Source organism: Sparus aurata, chromosome 13, assembly GCF_900880675.1.
Source record: "Sparus aurata chromosome 13, fSpaAur1.1, whole genome shotgun sequence".
Lineage (NCBI taxonomy): Eukaryota > Metazoa > Chordata > Actinopteri > Spariformes > Sparidae > Sparus > Sparus aurata.
Window position 1 is genome coordinate 13,692,124 of NC_044199.1, and position 19,247 is coordinate 13,711,370.

At 42.0% G+C, this 19,247-nt stretch overlaps 1 protein-coding gene across 21 annotated transcripts in view; it reads right to left on the bottom strand.

Moving 5' to 3' along the window:
* LOC115593719 (neurobeachin-like) overlaps nucleotides 1-19,247 on the bottom strand; it is a 112,949-nt gene that overhangs the window by 76,090 nt on the left and 17,612 nt on the right. For all 21 annotated transcript variants that reach the window (XM_030437318.1, XM_030437320.1, XM_030437317.1 and 18 more), the window contains exon 2: nucleotides 742-973. In XM_030437318.1, coding sequence (XP_030293178.1) covers nucleotides 742-973 — 232 coding nt within the window. The remainder of the gene's footprint in view (nucleotides 1-741; nucleotides 974-19,247) is intronic.

Consider the following 19,247-nt stretch of genomic DNA (forward strand, 5'->3'; position numbering starts at 1 on the left):
TTTGTAAAATTTTAAATTTTAACCATCATTAAAATGTCTTCTTTCAAAAATGGAGCATTAATGGTTAAACCAGTTAAACCTGTGTGTTCTCACAGCTGCTGAAAGTTGGGAGGTAAGACAGAGAAGATAGAGAAGTGTGCAGGCTAGTACAGAATTGCCTCAACAAACTGGTGCCTTTCTACAAGGACAGAAACAACTTTTAAATTATGAATGACTTAAAATATGCTGTAGACGTTTCACAAAGTTTAAGTTTCTCCTCACTTCTCCTCGCTCAACAATTCTCAAAACCACTTGCTTTCTACGGGTGTCTGGGGATATCGTAGTTACTGGTTCAATGCTTCATTAAAACAGTGTTTTCAAAAACTTTGCTGCTAACACTGGCAAATTAAGAAAGTCCACACAAGTGATTTACATTACAACAAACAACATGTGAATCAGATAACTTCTTGTTTTCAGATTTCAGATGTGTCCTTAATGCATCATGGGGTGTTCACACCTGTACCTATAGCCGTCCAATTGTGATCACATTGAACTCAAGAAGCATGTTTTTATCAGATCTGAACCGCTTCTTTCTGTGTTTCTTTCAATTTTTTGCACTTTTTGCATCACAATTTTCCAAGTCTGAACCAAACCTCCTGCAATTTAGACGTACCTCATACCAATTTATACTCCTAACTCTTCCATACCTATTGTCCGTCATTGTCTGTGTGTACGTCACTATATGCTCATTCACACAGTTACCTGCAATCATGTCGTCCACAGTGCTCATCTTGAGCAGCACCTGCTGGATGAGGCCAACCTCGGTGCTGGTCTGCAGATTTCGCACGCTCTTGCGGAGGATGGCGGTGAACATACTCCAGATCTCTGCCTGGCACGTCACCTCGCAGTGGGACAGCAGCTCCACCATGCAGCCAATGCTCTCCGCCTCCTGGATGATGAAGTTCATCTCCAGGTCAAACTCGCCGCCCACCAGCTGGAGGAGGGAAAGGGAGAGGTTGGAGGAGGAGGAGGAGGAGGAGGAGGAGGAGGAGGAGGACGACAGGAAGGGGAGGGGGAGGCACAGTTTGGGAGGCAGGACAGGGCAGGAAGTGGGAGTGGAAGTGTTAGGATGCGGAAGGAGAGGACAAGGGGGAGGGGGTGATGAAGCCAGTGTGAGGAGAGAAAGAGAAGAAAAAGAGAGAATGATTTAGTGAACCATTTAACCTTTTGTCTGTAGGAGAGGTAAGCCTGGCTTCTGATGGATACTGATTGTGGTTAGGGAGGCATTTCTTCTGCCGGGGGCTGCACATACTGCAACAAATAAACATCCTTCATCTGTGCACGCACACACACACACGCGCGCACACAGTGCTGTCTCTTCCTCCGCTGTCTCTCTAATGTGAAGAACGCAGCACTCTCCTCTTTGAACTACAATCACTCTCAAAATACAGCAGGCATAAAAATGGCCCCCTCTACTGTCTCAGACACACACACATAACACACACAGATGACACTGATTAACACACATTTTTAGTCCCTGTCCTCTCAGATAGCATTAGTCAGAGGACACCATACTTTGTAAAATCGAGCACAAATGTTCTGTCTCTTAATGGCTGGTGCACTATCATTACTTGTGATAGTGCAGGCTTCATATCGCTATGACTCACGCGCACACACACACACACACACACACACTCGCACATTCACTCATGCACCACATGAACACAAGCATACCCCACGCAGTTCAGCCTCAGCATACTACACTATCCAGGAAGCGGTCGCCATGGCAACCAACAAGCTAAGAGAACACCATGGAGGTTATTAAATCTGATTGGAACACAAACCTGCGATAAGTTTTGAGAAGGTAGCAGACGAGAGACTGAAGTCACGAAATGAAAACGCAGAAAGAGGATTAACGTGGCTGCACTGTGGTCTCGACACAGGCAGAGAGAAAGGAATGAATGTACGCACAGTCAGTGTTGTACATCGCAATAAGAGAGGTGAATGACAGGCTCGGGTCAGCCTGGGCGATAAAAAGATATATGATATATATATGAAACTTTGTTCAAAAGAAAAAATTCAGTTGTTTCACTTAGATCTTCGAGCTGCTAAGAAAGCACATAACAAATGGGGCCTGGCTCATGAACAGCTCATCATATCTCTAGATAATGGAGGGTTTTAAGAGCAACTGGTCTGGCTGATGTCAGAACAGCATTGTGTTGAAACTGCAGGGAAAACCGTCCTAACCGAGACTGGACATACAACTAAATTTTTTCATCCCATTAGCTGCTTCCACCCTCCTGCTTCCACCAATCACTATCAACAGAAATTAAACATCTCATCGTGATCCATTTTTTAACCGCGTCACCCAGCCCTATAGACTCAGGGTCCATGTGTAATCAGTCACAACTGAAAAATGAATCTGCATACGGCTTTTCTCCATAATTCATTTTGCACATGGTTAAAATATCTTTAAACAAAGACATTATTCTTACTTGGAAAATAATTCAATATTATTGTCTGTACACTATCATATCTTTGTGGGATGATAATGTCTTGTTTTCATTGCACACAACTGCATTGTACAAGTTGTAATTAAAAAAACAAAACCACAAAACAAAATGAATCATTTCAGTTTATTGTTTTTCCATGTGTGAGAAGTTTGTTTTTATTCCATTGCATAATAGTGGAACATATTGCTAGCTCGAACAGTAACAACTGAGCAAACTGGAATGGGGTTGAAAACTAATAATAATAATAACAACGACCTTATATATCAAATACATATCGATTTTACAATTAGAATTTTACTCTGCCTAGTATTCAATATTATATCATTATCATGATTTGGAATTATATATCATCATCTGTCTTAAAGACTGCATTACAGCAGAGTGATGTAATTGTTCTACTTCTACATAATGTACCACATTATGTAATTTATCAAAAACATCATTGTGGTAACATTTTGTAAAAGCATCAACAGTCATCCTTACAAGACAGAATTACTTTATTGATCCCAGACTGGGAAGTTATTTAAATACAAGATATTGATATCAAGGGGTTTGGACTAGTATATTCATATATAGATTAAAAAAAAAAAAAAAAAACCTGATGTAATTGTATAAATTCAAGGTACTACAAGTATTTTAGAAAATTTTACACATAGTATACAACTTCTAACATTAGGGATCTCTCAATCAAAACATTAACGAAAGTAGTGCGGGATCATGTGAGTTGTTGTCTTGTCTTTTATTCAGGATATGAGTCTGTACTGACTAGCTCGAACACTGACATCTTGCTTCAGTCTCATGTAACATCTGTCGTTAGCGCGTTTCCCATGACGTTATAGCAACTACAGAGGTGAAGGTGATATGACGCCTCTGACGGGTGACTAAGTGAGACACACTGTCAACTTGAATAAAATTACACATTTCACTGGGTTTGATCATTGATGGAATCATTTGGGATCATGTCAGCTCTCAGCTCAACCAATAAACAGAAAACATACATCTGGTTTTAAGACATTTTACTGCAGAAATGTTACATATCATGCCGTTAAAGTGAGATCAGGAAATTTCTTAAATAAGAAATACATTCCTCTCCTGGCAAATCATGGGTTTATTTGGTATAACCAGTAGCTTAGGGTGGCTAGTGTTAGCCAATGTAGCAAACTTTAGCTCTTTTTTCTTTCTGATCAACATAAATGCCTTATTTCCATCACCTTTAGGAGATGGTTTTCCACTGCTTAACGTTTGACCCTAGCTCTTTTAATTGCCTCATCTCACTGCAGATATTTATTCTGCAATGGCTTAATGCTCTGTCAATTAGCACCACCAGCTGTTTATCACACTGTCCTCCCCTCCAATATATTCATATAACTGCAATGGATGGAATCACAAATTCCTATTCCTATTTTCTTTTGCCAGTTTTCTAAAAAATTGGTTAACTTTTGTGCAACATGCATGCTGGAGCACCACAACAGACAAGATCGAGGGATGTGGCCATGTATAATATCGACATTAGCTGTGGCGATCATTTGCACCACCAGCATCTATTACATGTTGGCCCATCGACAGATTTCAGCCCCCAGTGAGACTTTTAAGATTACGTTTTAGGCCGTGTAAGCTGTGGCCCCTTTCTTACTTTAAGTTTCACGTATGTCACCTTGTGGTTGATCTGGGTTTTAGACTCAGGAATCTGTCATCAAAACAACTCCTCCTTTACAAGTGTACAACATCCACTCTGACCTGCTTCTGACAGACTAACTGTCCCTCCTTTCTAACTCTCCTTCCGTCCTTTTCTCTGTACTTCTTTCTCTCTCTGTGAAGTGAATTGATCCATTGCACTATGTGAACGCACTAGAGGAGGATGCCTGAATAAGGCAAGGAATAAAAGGAGGAAGAATTAATTCATCCCACATCGAATTTTCCCCTCTCCTCTGAGGTTCCCAATTATAGAGCTCGCTGGGGACCACCGCGTCCTACAACATCTATATAAATGCCAGTTTGAAGATGCTTGGTATACTACGCAATGGAAGCTTAGAGGGAGACAGCATAGAAAGTCTGTGCAGGAACTCGCTCATACATGCGCAGCAACTTGAACGCGAGAAAAAAAAACAAATGCACCCCGTGGGCATACCTACACATGTACAGCCCGAGCATAATCCCTCTACGCTCGCGCTTCCCACCCGTGTGCGGAACATCACAGTGAGATGAGAAGGGTGATGCAAACGACAGCAACAAATTGGGTCTCGTGACCAACAATAGAGAGAAAATGGGGAGGGCGAGCGCAGGACGGGAACAAGGAAGTGCCCGGAAAATTATTATCTATGTTCCACCAGGAGCAACATCTGGGGAGGCGACTTAAACCCTCAACGACACTGCCAAGAGCCTGGAGAGCCGGCCTTGACAAAGGACATCAGGTGGCATGAAGAGATGAGGGCCAATCAGACAAACAGAAATATTCTTCAACATCAAATATGTGCTCTCCATTTCATGCAGCTCCCATAAAAATGATAGATGCTTGAGCATTTCTACACCAGTTATTAGCTCGAGAAGAGCTTTTAATTGATGTATAAATAAACATGCTGCCTCGATGGCAATAAGGTTGATCACAAGCAGCTTGGAGCACACTCAAGCGCACTTAAGCACCATCATCGCCGCCGCCGTGCACACGGACAAAAGGCTGCTAATTTGTTTTATGAGGGAACATGCTCCTTTTTGCAGAAACACTTGTAGCCTCTGATCTTTCTCATCACCCCCACCCCGCGTCCACAATGTCAGTTCACACCCTCCCGGGGAAGTTCTCACAAAGGGGCGACTAAGCACATCAGTGAGGACGCACAAGAGGCCTTTAGTACCTCGACACGAACCCTGGTGGTAAGCACACACACGAACAGGGACCCACATTATGCCAGACGCCTCAGGATAAAGGGGCTTGGCAGTGCCACCCCCTGTGTCCTCTGAGGCGATGCGAGCACTGACCTCACTGTCTTCCTGGCAACCGGTCGAGGACATTTGTTTTGGCAGCATTATGACAATGATTGCTCCCCAAGTGCAGCACTCATTTTCGATTCGCAAGGAGAAAAAAAAAACAAAAAGAAAAAAAACGAGAAACCCAGCAGGTGAGTCAAGCAGTTGCTATGGAAGTGACAACCTCTTTCCCACCGTCAATGTTCCAGGGGGTTTGACAGGTCTGTCCGATGTATATAGAACTGTTCTAAAACTGGAAATAAACAAAACTGATTCAAGACTGCACCATATTGAAATCTAATAGTCCCTGTGTGTTGTGAGCAGAGAGAAAACGTCATTTCTTGCTCCAGAGCATTTAGTGTGATATGTTTAACCTTGAAACGCTTTCAGTTGCAGTCTGAAATGTAAGAATATCTCCCAGCGGACTGATCACTGATGACTAATCTCCTCATATTGTGGAGTATTTATGGGTTTTAGAGTCTGTCTGTCTGCCAGACACCATTCTTTCTCACTTTTTCACCCTCCAATTGTGCTTTAATAAAAGTTGTGGTTCATTTTTTAAAAATGCTTCATGTGAAGTATCAGCTCTGTCGTTGCACACTTACACGTTACATTTTCACCTCTCTTCCCACATTTCAAATTCGGACCGGCTTTGCAGTTCTCCTCATTCAGAGCCCGGAGGAAGCTGGCACTCAGCTTGGCACCACTCTGGCTGTGTCGGGGGAGGTGGGTGTTTGTGGAGGGTGGGGGGGTCAGTGCCAGATCTGTCTTCACGCCACAAAGGGCTTATATGAGCAGGCACCTCGACCAGCCAAAACCAGCTCTCATATGAGGTTGGTAAAACAAACAATCCCTCTGTCCGTTTCACCCTGTTCTCGCCAGCCAGCCACACACTGCTCAGAAACAGTCCTGAGTTGCTCCAAGGGCACTGGGCCTTTTGCTGCCAAGACATTTTGATGCGCCACGGTCGGAGCAACACAGGTGCGTATAATAAAATTAATGACGGTTGAGTTTCATTGCGCTCCTTCAGTTTGAGGGGCCTGGCACCGTGCATGCTGGCTCACTGTCACGGCTTATTGGGACACTTGAGGAGAACAGGGACGTCGTTAATGTTATTAGTAACACCTGCGTCAAGTCAAAATGTCTGCCTAGAAAATTGGTCTGTTCTACATTCTGTTATTCTGCAGAAATAACAAATAGACCATTTGTCATTGCTTCAAAAGAATACCTACTCTATATAGCTGCTTATCTTTAATGACAGGAGGTTTTAATAATTTAAAAATGTCATCGGATGTACATTGTTGATATAAAATCTTTCACTGGACGGCAATTTCAGGCGATATTATCCTCATCCTTTCACTATCTGCTGGTAATCAAACAACCCTCAAGCCAGCAACCTACACACTGACACTGGCAAGTTATTCTAGCACTGACCTGGCAGTACAAACCTACAAAAAGCTAGCAGCTGTAACCCTGTCTTTTGTGGGGTTTTAGCCATTTTTATTCGCAGGGCTCCACCTTCCCCACGTACAAAACCAGTTCCCCTGACTCTATTTTGCAGGCAACGGCACAGCTGCTGCATCCTGGGTTTAGTGCTGCCCAGGACGATCGTGATCGTTTTTCCACTATACCAGAATGAGAATTGGTCTAGCCAGACCTTTCTCAAGATAGGTTTATCCTACCTCTTCCCCCCCAAGAGGCCAAACATCAGCTTTTCTCTCTGATGAACTGGGAAACACATCAACCAGTCGTGTTGCTGGACTGATGCAAGCACACAGCTGGGATTCACAGCAGTTTTAACTGATTTTGTGTTCCTCTGGATGATATTCAGAGGATGATATCAACCTCATGACATGATAACAGAGGAAGGTGAGGCGATTCAACTGTTACACATTAAACTCTCACATTTGATCAAGAGCCACTGAAAGACAGTTCAGATAGTTGCCTGGTCTTTTAAACGCCCAAAAAAACATGGGCTTTGCCAAGATGGCTGCTGAGTGGCACAATGTTGCTCTATCCTTTTCTAAAAGAGGTTTTCAATGTCACACTAAAAAATGTAAACACTGATCATTTTCAGTGTTTAGCAAGCACTGACCAATAAAACATTAACTTCCATCTACTTCCATCGTCAACATGATATGAACATGTGCAAAAGACTGCCTGAAACCTGATGAATAAGAAAAACCACTGTGTTTACTTGCACCCAACGGTCCGAATTTAATACCCTCAAAGAGCAAATGTTATCGCACCTTGCAGATTTCCCTCATATCATGTAGGCCTGGTTTGGAATTCATTCGGACTGTTAGAAATGAGCATTCAGTTCCCTGGGGGCGATCCCATGCTACAAATACAGCCATCCAGACATCATGATCTTTAATATCTATGTTTGTTTATATGAGAAAGGGCGTGTTTAAAGGGTAACTTGTCAAATGATATTACATTTTAAAACCTTTCAAGTGTCCTAAATGTGAAACACAGATTTAACGAAAAAAACATTAACGATGGCTCAGGTTTGTCCCAGGAAGTCATATCAACGACTGTGAAACACACAATGAGACTTTATAATAGGCCTATTTTTCACACAAACAATATTCTTTTATTGACTGACACTCATTTTACCAATCATGTTTTATCATTGGTGCTCTAACTATCTATGTTTTTATTTTATCCATCATCTTTTCCATATGCTGCTGATTTCATTCTCGTTACTTTAATCCTTTAAACCGCCACTTTATCAACAGTATTCTGAAAGGTGCTACATTCATTAAAATGATGATTATTTAACTGAAAACGATCTCTTACAGACCCACCGCAGCCCATTATGCAGTGCTGTGATGGCACATCAAACGAGCCATTACGCCGGCTGATTACTGTGACTGACTGTTGAATATTGGATGACTCTCATGGGCAGCCCTGGCAACAAAAAAAAAAAAAACAGAGGCACCTGTTGCTCATTACGGCCGTCAGAGATGACAGGTCAGATGGGCGAGTGGACGGTCAATAGCCATCCCCCTCTGCCTCTGCGCATTCAATTGAGCCTTTGGAGCTGGCATCATCAATATGCAACTTCAAAGGCCCCTGGGAGCGCGCTGGAGAGGTGCGGGCGTGTGTGTGTGTGTGTGTGTTTATTTAGCTTGGTGTGTGCTTGTGCGTGTGGCTCATTACTCATTTGTGTCCCCCGAGTGAGCCGCGGCCATTCAGTCCCTTTTGTGTGCCGGGCGAGCAAGGGAGACGAGAGGCCCATCTAGACATGAGATCACAGATTATACACTTAACGCTTCGCCAAAGAGGGCTCGACAGAGCGCAGTAGTGCAAAATTGAAGGAGAGCGAGGGGAGGGTAAAAAAAATGGAGACGGAAGGGAGAAAAGCAAACAAGAGAATGAGCGGTGTGAACTGCAAAAATAAAAAAAAGGGGGGGGGGGGGGGCAGGAGGAAACAGATTGGGCAGAAATGAAAAAACAGTGTTGTTTGTGTGTGTGTGTGTGTGTGTGTGTGTGTGTGTGTGTGTGTGTGTGTGTGTGTGTGTGTGTGTGTGCGCGCACGTTTGAGAGAGTGAACAGGAGAGATGGAGCGAAAAAAGGAAAATGAGGGCGGCTGAACGCTATTGTGCTTTCTTATCAGGACGGCAGAGCAATTTTTATTGCCCCAGAGCCTTACAATGTGCAGCGGAGGGTTTAGTGCTCCGATGATGACCAGAGCAAATCTCTGAAAAGATATGGATTACACTGGGACTAAACTGGCCACTAAACACTCAATAATCCACATTCTGTTTCCTGCGTGACCTCATTTTTATTTGTTTTTTATAAACAGCATCGATAAGAGCAGCGGTTCATTTTATCGCTGGCTTAGATTCAGATTCGGGATAAACTTCTCTTAATCTTGGGGGTTTTTAGGTTGAGGATCTGGGCAACCAGGATATTTAGAGCAAAGACATGAACATAACTATTGGCAATATCTGTTTTCATGAGAGTCGCTGAGGCACTGAAAGGAATAGCTGATTAATCGTTTTGGTCGATCCACAGAAGATTTTAGGTCATTCTCTCTGCAAAAACAGCCAAACATTATCTGGGTCCAGCCTCTTATAAGTGAGGATTTGCTTCTTTTCATTGCATCACATAAACATATTCTTAATATCTTTGGCTTTCAGACTGATGGTCAGACAAATAAGCATTTTTTATATATCAATGTCAAATCAGGCTTTCAAGCTCCTTATAGGATAACTCCACCAATTTTACACCATGGAGTGTGTTTACTGCACATGTGATGAAGCAGTATAAAGCCTTTTGTGGCTCCAGAGGGAGCTCCATCTAATCTGATAAATTGCCTCCAGTTATGTCACTCAGTGGCTAAAAGCACTGTGGGTAATGTAGGCGCCAAGGCTGTAAGAAGTTTGAAAACAAATTATCAAAATTGATTCAGCAGAGCCAGAGATATCACCTTTTTCTAAATTCACGTATTCTTCTTCATTTCTAAAAACCTGGTGGCACAAAACGAGCAATCTGAAGATGTCATTTTGAGCTCTTGGACTATCACAATCGACTATTATCTTTTAACATTTCATAAACCAAATGATTAATAGAAAAATGCCAAAAAACCCTCATTAGATGAATGGATGATAACAGAAAAGGTTTAGTTAGAGCCCTGGGTTAACTCTGGTAAAACCACTGTGAATGTTAATGTGAAAGGAGGAGTCGCAACGTGGAAATGGCAGTGTGTGTGTCTTTCCCTCTGTGATTGTGATCAACAATGACATGTTGACTGACTGGAGCCTCCAGACACAGAGGAAGGAGGGAGGGAGCCCCCCGGACTGCATTTCCCATGGGCCTTTGTACCAGCGCGTGCACAGATGGCAGATGGGACGAGACACAGCCCCCGCTGGTGAAACCCTGATTCGGTGCAACAATATCACACACACACACGTGCACTCGCGAGTCAGCAAATTAAACCTTATCAACTGTGAGTGTATGGATTGATCTGAGAGCTGTTCTGCATGAGGCGTAGGGCTTCCACTTGAGACTTCGCTGGCACAAAAGCAGAGAGAAGTCAAGTGCGCTGAAGAAGCTGCTTTAGTAAGTATGCAGAGGAAAAACAAGGTTTCAACACACTCTCCAAAGATACACCAATGATTTCATAAAATTCACACTGGATACATAAGGGTAGTTTAGGGCCAGCACAGGTAAGGCAGGTTTTTTTGTGTATGTGTGGTAGTGGTGAGGGGCGGTAATGTAATGCCAGAACTTCATAATGAATGTCTCTCAGCACCATAAGATTTTCAAAAGGACAGAGAGTATGTGGCATTATGGCAAGATCCATACCGCATGCTACGTTACATATCAATCAAATGCTTTGTGAAACGAATGATGGAAGCTTTAATGTCACAAGGTGGTTGAATGTGTAATCTCGTTACATTGTGGAACAGTATCTCAGTCTCTGCTGTGAACTGGCTTGCCCGAAGTCACAACATTAACATCCAGTGACAAAGGCAGATGTTTTGAGTCTGCCAGGCACACTACAAGACAACAGCTGTGATGCAGATTCTTTAAGGCAGGAGAGTCTCCTCTGGGACATGGAAGTGATTTGATTTAGCAAAATCAGACAACAAGCAAAGATCTGCACTAAGTCCACTAGTGTCAAGTTCTTAGGTTTTAGTTTACCTTCCACTTCCTGATTTAGTTTGTATGACAGTCCTTTCTCTGCGTACATCCCAGTTTCATTTGCTCTTGTGTATTTAAGTCTGTGTTTTCCCTTTTCCCTTCATTAGTTCGTCTGTGTTTCTCGTGTTCCTGTTCCTGTTTCCTGGTCTGTGCGTGTCCTCTGTGTTCGTGCTTTGTTCGCTGTGGCTTCTGCTTCATCTTCAATTTTGAATTTCTCTTTAATTTTTTTTGTTATTTGCATTTTTTGGGCTTTGGATATCAGCTCATCATTAAAGCTTGTTTTTGGTTATTCAACCTGCCTGCCTCTGTGTCTGACAGTATAAGTACTTGTATTATATTGTACACATGATGCGAAATTAAGGGTGCCCCAATCAGGATTCTTGGGGCCAATCACCAATCACTGGAAGCAGTATTCCGATACTGCTTACCAATCAGCGATCAACAAAACAAATGTTGGGTAAAAAAACACTTGTTTATTTGTCAATTTATCTTATATCGATATTATATAAAAATTGGTTTAAAACAAGATGAATAGTTATCTGTAAACTGTAAAAAACAGAATTCAGAAAAAGTAAATAGGAAGCAGAATTTAACTCAGCCTCACAGCTGCTAGCATGACTATCTCTTTTGGACTTTTGGAAAATACATACCGCCAAGGCCAAGGTTATAGCCCTAGCCCTAGGTTGCATGTGTAAGAAAAAGCTAATGGATCATGGGAAACTGACAGATCTTGATCCAACCACTCACTGATTTGACTGAGACTGATGGGTCTGTATTGCACCTAATTTAATTTTCCTCTGACACACCACTGGTGTGTATATACTAGACTTCTATCAACCACCATAAGAGGACAGAAAACCTCCTTGAGAGGCTCCAACAGTCAATACATGCTATAATAAGGCACACAGCAATCATGTTGCATTTCTATTCGCGTAATGGATTTTCCCAACCGGAGAGAGCAAATAGCAGTCCACTACAAGCTGATACATCAACCACATGAAGTAGCTCTATGTAGCAACCACACTTCCTTCTTTGACATCAATACTGTTCTCATCCCTCCCGCTCATCTGTCAGACACGATCTATCCAATCACAGAGCGAGTACAGAAGAAATGGGAGAAAATAAGCCATGTTTAAGGTTTGGTTTTGAGTGCTTACAGTATCTGCTGCCCACTTGCATTTTTTTCAAGTAAAACTTTGTTTGTTTAGTTCCTTAATAAGTATATTTTGGATTGAGAATAACTGCAAGCAACTATCATGCATATCCAATGAGTATTTGTGGTTTGTATTAATGCATAAAATAGAAGCGAAAGAAATACAGTTAATCTGCAAGTTAATGATATAATGAGTTAGCAATCATACATTTCTTCTTCTGCGTTTTTTTTAAGCTCTTGGGGAAAAGCTAAAATGGGGAATGAAATAGGAATGGATTTGCACATTGTAGAGCATCTGAGAGAAATTCTAAATTAAACATTTGATGTAGAATGGAGCCACGTGATGAGCTAGAAATACATTTTATGTATGAGCCATGCAATGAAAAATGACCTATGGAGGGCTGCGGCTTTTCATGGTTTAATTTGACATTATAGCTGAAGTCATGTATGCGTAAACATCATGGACCAAAGGGCATAAAAAGGCTTGTTTCCAATCAGTTTGATCCGTTTAAAGGAGTTGTGTGGGGAAGGTGACGAATTCCAATCAAGCAACTGCTGCCTCCAATTTAACAAATAAGTGTACACTTTACACCTCCATTAGATTAAAATGCAGACATTTGTGTTCTCGCTGCCAAGAGCTGTACCCTGGGCACATTTTCCACAAAAATAACCATGAATGCGCCTCTGTACGTACATCAAAGGAAAGCAAAGCTATTGAGCGTTCCCATGTATTGGCTTGTCAGCTTCTATTAACACTGCCAGAAACCAAAAGAGGGAGCGCTGCATAGAAAGAGGAGTGAGAGAGGGCGAGAGAAGACAGCAATACCTGCTGAGATCTGTCTTTCTGAAAGCCTCTAGAAAGTCTCCAGTTGACTGCGGACCAGTTCACTGTGCCTCTTCCCACCCCCAACATCTGACTCAAAGCTTGTCAAGTGCAAGCCTAAAAAACATACTGTACACACACGCACAGGAGCGCGCACAGACACTCGCACATACTTGACAAACTCAGCCAAAATACACACATACTCAGCATTCGGAGGGCAACAGCCTTTTAAACAATTCATTGCAAAAAGCCTTGTAGGTCTTAGTCATTCGCACATACACTCTGACTCAGTCTGTCACCAACACACTCATGCAGCTGCGGCGACGATTCACATGAATGACAGCATGAGTCTACACAGAAGGGGAATGGAGAGGCAGGAAGAGCTTGAGAACTGGAAGGGCATGCAAAGAAACTTCCCAAAAATAATCCAATAATAATGAGTCGCTATCTCATTGGCATGCGGGCAAGTTTTTTCAAAAGTCTGTTTACTGGAGTGGGAGGCGAGGGAGCTTTAAAAAAAAAAGAGCAAGAGAAAAAGAAGAAGAGAGAAATGGCAAAGAGGAAGAGATCAAGAGAAGGAAGGGAGGCGGTTGCAAGAGAGCGAGGTCAGACGTCAAACACAGGCCAGAGAGGAAAGGCTGCAGCAACAGTAATGGTGCGAATGTTTGCTTGGGAGAGCAGAGAGAAATGACAGATAAGGAGAGCAGCGGTCTTTTTTTTTTTTCAGCACAATGGACAGCTCCCGCTCTTTCTGGATACACTGACAGAAAGAGGCTTGAAATCCTTCACTAAGGCTGCAAAAGTTCATTGACGAACAGCTGAAACTGCAACTGTACAAATTGCTGTACTAATTCTGCAAATGATTTCAGGGACCGAAAGTATGTGGCGGCAAAATACAACTCTGACATGAAATCCAAAGCTGTGAGAGCGCTGCAGCCTGACAGAACCATACTGTTCACGGCTGATATTCTCAGAGAAGGAAAAAAAATCCAGGTCAGAAACATGCGCATGCACGTACACATTACATGGATTGAGGATCGCAGCCAAGTGATCACAACTCTGACTTCATCCAACAGCAGTTTAAAATGTCTGCCACCTGATTGGCCAAAGAGGCTTAGTAACGGATCTAGCAATAAGCCTTGTCACATGCTATTGGGCAACAAATAAAAGATTTTTTTTCTTTCTGTCTTGCAGAACACCAAATGTGATATTCTCACACACACACACACACACGCGTGTTGTTGCACACACTGCACATAGATCTGCATGATTACCAACAGCATCATGAATCTTCATTCATGGTGTTTATAATTTAGAGCCAGGGAGATTTATGTTGGGTTTGTTTGTTAAAATTGAAAATTGAAACCTGAAAATCTGTAGCTTTTTTTAAATAGTCTAATAGATAATAGATAATAATTTGAACATGGTCAAATATGACCTGAAAACAATATGAGGGTAACTATGTGTTTACTGAACACTGAAGTGGGGAAGTTGGGATCTTGGGAAAATGCCCCAGCAACATGGGACCCTGCCAATTTAGGACATTTGAACATAGGACCTTGGGAATATAGGACATGGTGAGCACAAGACCTTGAGAACTGAGGACTTGGGAAACATAGGTCCTTGGAAACTCAAAAGCCTGGGCATATTGGACGATGGAAAAATAGGCCCTTGGGAACATAGTACATGATCGACATTGAACCTTAGAACACTTAGGACCTTTGACCATATGACATTGAAACATTACCCTTGGGACTTTATGACATGGGGAACATAGGACCTTGCGGGCTTAGCAGCCAGGGCATATATGCATCTGGGAACATAGGATATTGGAACATATGACCATAGATAACATAGTACATAAGCATCATAGGGCCCCAGGAACATAGGACCTTGGGAACTGAAGACATGGGGAACTCAACTCAGCCTTGGAGCATAGGGATTTAGGAATTTCAGCCTTCGAACCTAAGATCTTCGGAATTTAGGACATTTGAACATAGTATCTTAGAACATATGGACTTGGGAACTTAGGACATGGTGAAAAGACAATGAACATATCCTTCCATTCAGCTATGTCAGCAGAAATGTAAAAAGAAATGGCTGGTGGTGAGCTGGATGTGAAATTTCTACCATTAAAAGCTTTTTTGGGGGGAGATTAAAATTTAAATTCTATGTCTATACTCCCTGTAAAAGAAGCAATTTACCATTTCAATTTAATGACAGAGTGTATATGCTTGAGACTAGCAGTGCTGGAGAATTGCTAAGAATCATGCCTCCCGGCTATAATAATAATCCACCGCACATTCCCATGAATAAATTTCCATTCTCCCCTCTAGAACACAATACAAATTCAAGCTATAGTCTTTTTCAGTTGGGTTTTTGCAGTGCATCAAGTGTCATCCACTGTTAGTTGGATCCTACCAAGAAAAAGAAGATGATAGGAGGGAATTCGCTAAATCCAGTACATATTCAAAGCATGAGACACTTCAGCTTGAGTAGTGATAGTCACCATGGTTGATCAGATAACAGTGGAAACACTCAAAAGTGTAGTGTAGTGTGCAAGACTTTATCTATTGGACATCCCAAAGCAAAACCTTTTCACACCTACACATGAACTCAAAAAATCTCCAGAATTGCCTCTATAGTGTGACAACAAAATTAAAAAAAGAGGTTGTGATCTTTAATAACCAAATGTTTCATCGCACGAATGACTGGACAAGCACAGATCCATGTTCTTTACAGACTGAGAGCAAGCAGTGGTAGCAAGAAAAAATCAAAGTGAACAAAGTGAACCTCTCTCGCCAGGGGACAAATAGGTCTAAAGGAGAGCGAGCAAAAGAAAACATCTGAAGCACCGAGGCACAGAGAGAGAAAGAGTGATAACAGGAATTAAAGAGGCAGAGAAAAAATAGCATCAAGGAGAGGTGGTGATTGAGAGGGCACAAGACAAGAGCGGAGAGAGGCTAATGGGGGGGTGTTGGGGGGGGGTGATATGGTGTTGTCTTTCTGAGTTTTTTTTTTTCTCTTTGCCCTCTTCTGCTAGGAAAAAGCAGATGCTGTCGAGGACAAGAGGCAACTCAATTCTCCTCTCTTTTCATTGTCTTCCTCGAGACAGGCAGCAATGAGGGCATTCTTGTAAGTTACGTCACAGGAGCTTCGGAAAAAGGACGGACTCAAGGCTGAGATGCGGTACGTTAACACGGCCTTCGCGCCTCGTCTCCTGCCTCGTTTCGGGGGGGAGCTGACAGGAAATGAAATCCTACGGGGCATCCTGCGTGTTGCTTACATCTCATCGGGCTTATCAGGGAGGAAAATAAAGAAAAGAGAGGGTAGCTGAGACATACAAGACACTGTAAACTCCTACTACCTGTGTGCCTGCAAGGAATGGGTCGATCAGAGCGACAACATTGTAGAATATTAACCGTCCTGTGTATCAAGTGTGTGTGAATGGATCACAATATGGCCTAGTGGATAAAAATAACTGTGTTTTTATTTAATGCTTCAAAGTGAAGTTTGTGTGTGTGTGTGTGTGTGTGTGTGTGTGTGTGTGTGTGTGTGTGTGTGTGTGTGTGTATGTCTGTGAGATGAGGCAGGTGTGGACTAGCTGATGCTAAGTTCTAAGGTCAGCAGATAAGCCCTGCAGACCTGACTCAGTCCAGGCTGGTGGCAATTCAGGGCCACTAATCTGTTTGTTTGGTTTGGTTGAGTGTATGCGCTACAGCCCCAGATATGATGTGTGCATACATTTGTGTAAGTACTCACACACTCACTCACTCACACACACAGTTGTGCACCGCTGAAACAATGGACAGTACTGTTCCATTGAGCCACAGCTGATTGAGGATAACAGAGGCGGCAAGCAGCTCCAATGAGTCCCAGTAATCCATCATAATAAAACAGGGTCGGAATGACACGCGCACGCACGCACACACATACAGAGCAGGGTTGGAAAGGTTAGTGGAGCATGATGTTACTGTATGTGCAAAAAAAAGACCCCACGCAGTGCGCACACTTACACACACTGTGCACACAAAATGATCATGAGTCACGTTAGACAACCACACATTGTAAATTCTGCACAGAGGAAAACACTCAGAAAACCCAGAACGCTCAACTCACCTCGGCATGCTATCATCTTAACCTGTTACGGATTACTGTTCCAACATAGGAACACCCTTCACCGTAACAACATAGGAACACCCTTCACTAAGAGGGGGTGCTCCAAAACTTCGTGAAAACTTTGCTAATAGTTTTAAGCATCAGATCATGCAGCACACTGTTTGATGTCTGCATTTTTGCATTGTGACATTTTGCACTGGTTTGCTCTTTTATATTTTGCACTATTTTGCTCTCTTTTATTCTTTGCACTATCTTGCACTGTTCTGTTTGTATTGCTAAGTTTTTCTACTTTTATAATATTTATATAAAACATTTTTCAAGTTCACTTTGGCTTTTTCTTATCAAAATCCTGTAGGCAGAATGGTAAAAATGTTGTTTTCAATGGTTATGCCTCTGTCATTCTATCCCAGAATGAGCAGCATCAAATCAAGAAATAAGCAAGCAACCCCAGGGTCTTAGGCTTAGCTTTCATTTGAGACCAAGAATATGTTTCTAGGTAAAGGGGTTCTCAAGTTATAAGCCTTTGAATCTCAGTAGGCGCTCTTGAAAACCAAAAGGACCCAAGCAAAACGCACAGACGTGCGTTGAAAAAAAAAATTGTGAAAAATAAATTTTTTAGTCTTTTGACTTTAAGTAGCAAGCTGAGACCTGTGGCTATGGCCTAATTGTGTCTGCTGTGTCCATAGACATACCTGAACCCTTATATCTTAGTCAGTTTATTGACATTTGAATTAGACGGAAACCAAAATCTGTGTTTTAACCTCTGTAACTCTGTGTCAGTATGTCATAGAATCACAGTTACACTTCTAAAAAAAAACTTGAGGGTGTTACCTTTCCAATGGTACCAAGCACATCACTGAGTCTCAAACTATGTGGGGACTGTCATGCTTTTAATTTCGGTATGTCGTTTTGGAAAAAGAACCTTAAAATGGGGGCAATCACTAACAGGTTAAATGCTTTCAAACACAGTTTTAATTAACATTTTTGGTCCACAGAATCAACCACAAAACTTCAACTGCTTCTCTGTCAAGGTGCTTCCAAGCTTTACTTCAGACCTGTCCTCCTCACTGGACAGTGGTGAAGACGAGCCGTTTGAAGCCCGCTTTGTTTGAAGTACAGCAGAGACAGCAGTAACAGTGTAGCAGTTGTCAGAAGCTTGTGTTTTTTTGTGGAAGTAAAAACCTTGAAAGGAAACCGTCTGAAGACTGCGTTTGTGGTGATCGAGTGAGATTCAAATCTTTTGCATATTTTGACCAGTGCTGCGATTTTACATAAACCATATTTTTCACATCAGTTCCTTCTGTTTTTACACAGAGAAGTTTGCCTTATTTGCATGCCCTCTGGGGGATCTACTACATTAATACTTTATCTCACAGCCTCTATTATGATGGAATAATTTACAAACATTGCCATCATCCTGGAGGATGTTTTCATGGATTCTAATGGATAACTCATAGATACGAGTAAGCTGAGTAAGACTTTAAAACTTAGCTGCTACTATAATGAGGTATAAATCTCTAAATTATGACAATTTCAAGTAAGAGTGCAAATATTTTACAACTGCGAAAAAATATCTATTAATCACGAGGAATACTGGTGACTTTAAAGCAGATTACCGATCAAAGGATGTCACAGAGCCGGTGAAGTCATCAATGTTAAATCGCACTGTGCTGCTGCTAGTCAGATGTATGGTGGCCATGAGGGTCAAAACACAACATTTCACAAAAACCAACAAGCGAAGTTCAGAAAACAACAATCTTTCACTAAAACACAATATTTCGGAAAACAATACATTTCGAAAAACACAATACCATCTAGCAGAAAACGCAACATTTCAGAAAACACAACAACATTTTACATTTCACATAATTTTGCGTTTTGTGGAATGTTGTGTTTTCTGGACTGGTGTTGTGTTTTGTGAAATGTTGTGTTTTGACTCACAGGACTCCCGTACAGATGGCGTTACTTCCAAATAACACAAATTACTGAAATTGTATGATAATATGACAAACCCACCCAAGCAGTTTAAGTGCAGAATAATATC